The sequence below is a fragment of the Cinclus cinclus genome, chromosome 5 (assembly GCF_963662255.1).
Source record: "Cinclus cinclus chromosome 5, bCinCin1.1, whole genome shotgun sequence".
Classification (NCBI taxonomy): Eukaryota; Metazoa; Chordata; class Aves; order Passeriformes; family Cinclidae; genus Cinclus; species Cinclus cinclus.
This window is the reverse complement of record NC_085050.1, coordinates 31867383-31873426: the sequence shown is the minus strand read 5'-3', so window position 1 is coordinate 31873426 and position 6044 is coordinate 31867383. Positions and strand designations below refer to the sequence as shown.

The window sequence follows — 6044 nt, the reverse complement described above, 5'->3', positions numbered from 1 at the left end:
TAGCAGTAAATTCCTTACAGGATATGTTTGAACTGCCACACTAAGTAGCAAACTGCCCCTCATCATCATACACAGGGAAGATCCAAATCAGGTATTTGGAGCAAAAATCAAACAAATGAAGAATAACTCTCAAAGTAGCCAACACATGTCTTGGTCCAGCCCTGCTTTTGTTAAAACTGTTTGGAAGCAAAGTCTCTCATGCAATAGATAATCTGGGCTCAGAGAAGGGAGACCAGAAGCAGAAAATATGGCAACTCACTTGCTATGCAGTTTTCTTGCTATGGCAGTTACGGGTAAACAATACTACTGCTACAGAAATACCGGATCAAATAATCTCTGTGGGTGTGATGCCCAACAATAACTTCAAAAACTAACTGAAACTCTTGTGATAAAGACTTCACTAAAATGTCATTTTAAAACCTCCAACAATTTAAATTACCTAAAAAAAATAATTAACACCCCCCACCAATCTAAATCAAAGATGGTGGGGAAGGGGCTGGCAAACAATCCTTTCAGGCTAGACCCCCACTCCAGTCTTACTTCAGGCCCCCCACTGCCTTTCCTCCCCAGCAGCATCTCACTGCCACTCTCCCATCTCCCACTCACCATACACCAGTCACCAATGTTGACACCTAAGTGCACACCCTGAGGAGACCTTATCAGTACAGGTAGTCAGGCAGCAGCTGTGAGCATCACCAGCCTTGGAGGTCTGTGTGAAACCAGCAGCAGAAGCCTCAAGATGCTAAAGGGATGTTTGTTTTTCTGTGGAAAGAAGAGACACCAGACCTGGTGAGTGAAGTCTGAGAAAAAAAAAAGAAGGAAAGGTCGAAGGTAGCAGGCAGCCACATATGTTGAACAAAACTCCCTTCAACTCACAGCCTAATTCAAGGGATTCCCTATGCTTTCCCTATGCACCTGCTTTTGGTAATATCTCTTGGGGGGACGGGGCCCTCTTCCCCTTTCCTAGAAGTTGGGGAAAGGCTCCATCTTCTTTTCAGGAGACCAAGGTACAAAGGGTGCTTCTGGAAATTATACCAGGAATCCACTTCTCACACTTGAGGCTCACGAGAAGAGACCTTAACAGACCTAAGAGCAGCAGAGGGCAAGAGATACAGGGGATCAAATGTACCATCCCATTGACTCATGCTAACAAATACACTGGTGAGAAGAGATGCACTGCCCTGTCAAGAATGTCTCTTTGTGGGACAGCCAAGCTTTTAGCATGTACATTAAGACAAATTCTATTTTCATTATTGATACCATATTATCAAATCAAAAGAGACCCTTACGAGTTTCTCAGTATAACATTTTCCTGTCTCAATAGCTTGTTAGAACAAACTCCTCAGTATCCATCTATACCTTGTTGCATTGCCTTTTACATAAATACTCTACACAACTAAATCACCCAACAATTAATCATAAGCTCCTGCTTCCCTATGGGGGTCAGCCAGAAAGAACAAATTAGAAACAAATGGGGGAACCATTTAATCCTTATTTGAGACTCAAGCATTTTTCTAAGAAGCAGACCCTGCTTGAAGGCAGAGCTTCACTATAGCCTTTACTCTTTTTTTCTCACTTGATGCGAGTCAGGCAACTTCAGCATGCCTGGGGCATGTGCTTCCCACGGTCTCCTCCCTTCCACCCCTCTCTGGAGAGGGGATAGCCTGTGGGTCTTGCAGTCTGACCTTGCAGGGGTGATATGAGGGTACAATGCAGAAAGGCACGTTGTCTCCTCCTCGGGAAAGCCGAGTCCCAGAGCACGCCGGGGTATTTAAAGACCTCGACGCCTGCAAGTTCCACACGGTGCGTACAGCATGAAGCAGCTCTCTGGCCTTGACTCAAGAGCGGTCCAGTGCACCCCTGGTCACTGATGCCTGTGAACACAGCACCACCTTCCAGGCCGGCAGGACATCCCTGGGTAGCTTCGCTCTTGGCCACGACATCCATGTCTCCCCTCTCTGCGTGAATCCACGCACATATGGGCAAGGCTTAGAGCACTCTCAGACCGCTCCGGGCAAGCTTTTGGCCGCCAGCCGCTGCCTCTCGCCTGCACGGAACGGTTAACACGGCCTGAAGCTCCTGCCAGCTCCCCATGTTCCCGGTGCCTCCCGGGAGCTATAAATACAGCGGGCACATGCTCTGACACCGCGTTCCCCAGCAGACACCAGATAACTTTAATTTGTCCTTTAAACGTCCCGGGCCCCGCGTCCCTCGCGGCCGCCGCTCGCAGGAACATGGCGGGGCGGGCCCGGCGGGCCGCAGCCAATGGCCTCGGCCCCGGGAGGCGCCTCCTCCTATCGCGAGAGGCCGCGGGCTATAAGAGGGGCGGTGCGGAACGCCGGCTCATTTGTCCGGCGGGGTGGGGAAGTGTCCGCTCGTTGTCTCTCTCCGGGCGGGGCTGTCGGACCGGCTCGCGGCATGGGTGACCAAGCGCTCAGCTTCGTCAAGGACTTTCTGGCCGGCGGGATCGCCGCCGCCGTCTCCAAGACGGCTGTCGCCCCCATCGAGAGAGTGAAGTTGCTGCTGCAGGTGAGGGGGCGATGGGGGGCGGTGGTGCCGCGCCACAGGTGGTGCCGGCGCGGCGGCCGCTGCCCGGCGTGACTAAATATGGGAAGGAGCTCGGCCGGCTCCGGTTACGGGGGAGCTGCCCGGGACGTTCAGCAGCGCCTCGTGGCGGCGGGAGCGGGGCCGGCCCCGTCCGTGCCCTTCGGCGCGCCGGGTCACCCCTGCGGTGTCCGTCTCTCACCCTGCCGTCCTTCTCCTCCCTGCAGGTCCAGCATGCCAGCAAACAGATCACGGCCGATAAGCAGTACAAGGGCATCGTGGACTGCATAGTCCGCATCCCCAAGGAGCAGGGCATCGCCTCCTTCTGGAGAGGCAACTTGGCCAATGTCATCCGGTACTTCCCCACCCAGGCCCTTAACTTCGCCTTCAAGGACAAGTACAAGCAGATCTTCCTGGGCGGAGTGGACAGGCACAAGCAGTTCTGGCGCTACTTCGCAGGGAACCTTGCGTCCGGGGGTGCCGCAGGAGCCACCTCCCTCTGCTTCGTCTACCCGCTGGATTTCGCCAGGACCCGGCTGGCGGCTGATGTGGGCAAAGGAGCCACTGAGAGGGAGTTCTCTGGCCTGGGCGACTGCATTGTCAAGATCTTTAAGTCTGATGGCTTGAGGGGCCTGTACCAAGGATTTAGTGTGTCTGTCCAGGGCATCATCATCTACAGAGCAGCCTATTTTGGGGTATACGACACGGCCAAGGGTAAGAAGTGCACGGAGGAGTGACTGCAAGGAAAGATCCATTCAGTAAAGGCACTCTAGGGCACTTTGCAGTACAAGGGCATGCAGAGCTTGGCTCGGCACCAGTTGAGTGCAGTGCTAGAATGTGCACAGGTGTTTCTGACACGCATTCCTGCTTCCCTCTGCTTGCTGTTCTGAAAGGCCTTGGGTTTGGATTGCCTCTGGGGTTGGTGGGTGATTATTCCTTCCGCAGCCGTGTTTCCCACAGCCCTTTCCCTCTGTACTGATTCCGTTCATTTGTTCTTGATGACAGGTATGTTGCCTGATCCAAAGAATGTGCACATCGTAGTGAGCTGGATGATTGCCCAGAGCGTCACTGCAGTGGCAGGGCTGGTTTCTTATCCTTTTGATACTGTGCGACGTAGGATGATGATGCAGTCTGGCCGAAAGGGAGGTAAGAATAAATGTTCCTCTGGTGTTCTGGCTGCAGAAAGTTTCATTGGGATAAGATAAGAGATATTGCATTTTTTTTTTTTTTTGGCTTATGGAAAACTAATAACCTTCTCATTGGACTCCTTAAAAAACCTACAGGGAGCACATTGCTGGTTATTTCTATAGTGTTGATCTAAAGGACTGAGAAATTACTTGATTTCCTATGGAGAATTAATTTTTCTTAATTGATTACTAAGTTTTAAATCGTCAATTGTACTTTGTTTATTCCTTGTTGTTTTAAAGATGCAACAGTTGAAACATACTTCCTCTATAACTTCAACCCTTCTAACCTTTACGTTTGTTTCCACAGCTGATATTATGTATAAGGGCACAATTGATTGCTGGAGGAAGATAGCTAAAGATGAAGGCTCCAAAGCGTTCTTCAAAGGTGCCTGGTCGAATGTGTTGAGAGGCATGGGCGGAGCTTTTGTATTAGTACTTTATGATGAAATCAAGAAGTATGTCTAAAACTTAACATCATAATGCAGTAGTTCAATTGTTCTCAATCAACTTTTTTAAAAATACGAACTTGTGGTGTAATGGACAACAAAATATTTCCTAGGGAAACAGAATAAAATTTGAGTAACGTATCTGGCAGAGATAAGGATGCATTAATTTAAAAATTGTCCACAACATCACAGTTACGTTTTTCTATGAGAATTCCTCCACCATTTGTATTAGAACCTATGTATATATTATACTTCAAATTGCAGGTAATAGATTTTGTCTAAAGACAAAATATATGTGGTCTATACCTAGTCTAAAATCTAATATTGTGAATTCTCAATAGATTGTCATAAATATTTATTACACTAAGTAATATCTCTAGCTACCCAACACTGTGATGATGTAACATGAATTAAAATCATGTTTTCTTCTAAAGCTCTATTTTTTAATATAATATTAAGTGACAAGCATGTCTGAAGTAATAAACTATACTAAAGCACCAGGCTGAGTTTCTAACTGCAGCCTCCTCCTTGACAAACTATATAGCCATATGCTTGAAACTGTAATCTGATTTTTCAGACATACTTTGTAAAATATGGAAATACAATGTTTCAAAAATTCCCTGTATTGTCTCAAAGGAAAAAGTTGTCTGCTCTGTTCAATTGAACTAAAACTGAAATGAAATAAATTCATATATTAATGAACTTTTTCCTGTTGTTTTCAGTACGTTTGTACATTACAAGCTTGTCTTACAAGGTGATGTGCTAATCAGGATACTGTTAGTGGCTGTCTCTTGGAAGTTTTTTTTCAACAGAGTTTTAGGTAGGTGAAGTTATTGAGGCTGTTGATAATTCTACAATTGCAAAACCAAGTGCATTCAGTTGAAGGGTACTGCAGCCAGAGATCTTTGAGATAAGCTTCCACCTAGTCTTAGCTGCTTGCATAACTTGCTTATATTATGCTTAACTTTGACACTTTCAACAAAAATGAGATTATCCTCATTGAATAATGAAGCAGTAATGGTTTATTTTACTTGAAAAGTTATTCTGGGATTGAATAGTCAAGAGTTATTAAAATAATTACATGTTGAACCATTATGCACACATTGCACTAATAACTACTGGTGAGACTGGAACAGGCTCAGTACACTTTTTAAACTTTAGATGCTGCAGGGTTGTGAATGCATGGAAGAACAGGCTGTCTGATGAGGCAAAGGAGGGAAAGTGAGGTGTGGCCATTGCAGTTGTTCAGTTTGACTACATCTAGACAAGCATTTGCTATTAATTCACCTAGGACAAGACCCATGGACTCAGAGCACTGTTTGTGTTGGAAGAGACCTTAGAGACCATCTAGATCCAAGCCCATGCCATAGGCAGGGACACTGGATACTAGACTCAGTTCCTGGCCTTGGACACTTCCATGGTTGGGGTGCCTCCACTTCTCTGGGCAAAGGGGTAAGACTAAGCAAGTGATAATCAAATTAACTTCTATCTCATCTTCATCTTTTACTACTGCATATTTATGGCTTCCAGTTATCCTTTTCCTGTGTTTGAAACCTTTATCAGGTACAGGTAAGTCACTGTCACTTGGCATGAGAGGCTTGGGTTCTCTGCCACAGCTCTGTTCTCCATGAAGGCAGGTTCCAGCCACTAACCAGTATCTGGAAGCAACATCTATCCACTTGAAAAAAAAGAAGTGTTTGGGAAATACTGGTCCAAAAAATAAGACTTTTTAAATTAACCAAATATATGTTTTATTTTGTTTGTCCCAGGACAAAATTGTGGCCCGATTATTTTATCTCCCTTTTTCATGGTTGCTCTCTTAAATACTTGCTTTTTTATATACCTGGTCTGTTTTCTTTCCCATGGC

The 6044-nt window shown here is 46.3% G+C and overlaps 1 protein-coding gene across 1 annotated transcript; it reads left to right on the top strand.

Annotated features, from left to right (window-relative positions):
- The first annotated feature begins 2418 nt into the window (after nucleotides 1–2418).
- On the top strand, nucleotides 2419–4626 carry SLC25A4 (solute carrier family 25 member 4). The gene is made up of 4 exons (XM_062492825.1): nucleotides 2419–2529; nucleotides 2772–3258; nucleotides 3550–3690; nucleotides 4039–4626. The coding sequence occupies exons 1-4, from the start codon at nucleotides 2419–2421 to the stop codon at nucleotides 4194–4196; spliced, it is 897 nt and encodes a 298-aa protein (XP_062348809.1). The 3' UTR covers nucleotides 4197–4626.
- Nucleotides 4627–6044: the final 1418 nt, after the last annotated feature.

Coding starts and splice junctions, on each gene's coding strand:
- SLC25A4 (XM_062492825.1), top strand. CDS start 2,419: ATGGGTGACCAAGCGCTCAGCTTCGTCAAGGACTTTCTGGCCGGCGGG. Junction 3,259..3,549: donor GGTATACGACACGGCCAAGG/GTAAGAAGTGCA, acceptor TCTTGATGACAG/GTATGTTGCCTGATCCAAAG. Junction 3,691..4,038: donor GCAGTCTGGCCGAAAGGGAG/GTAAGAATAAAT, acceptor TTGTTTCCACAG/CTGATATTATGTATAAGGGC.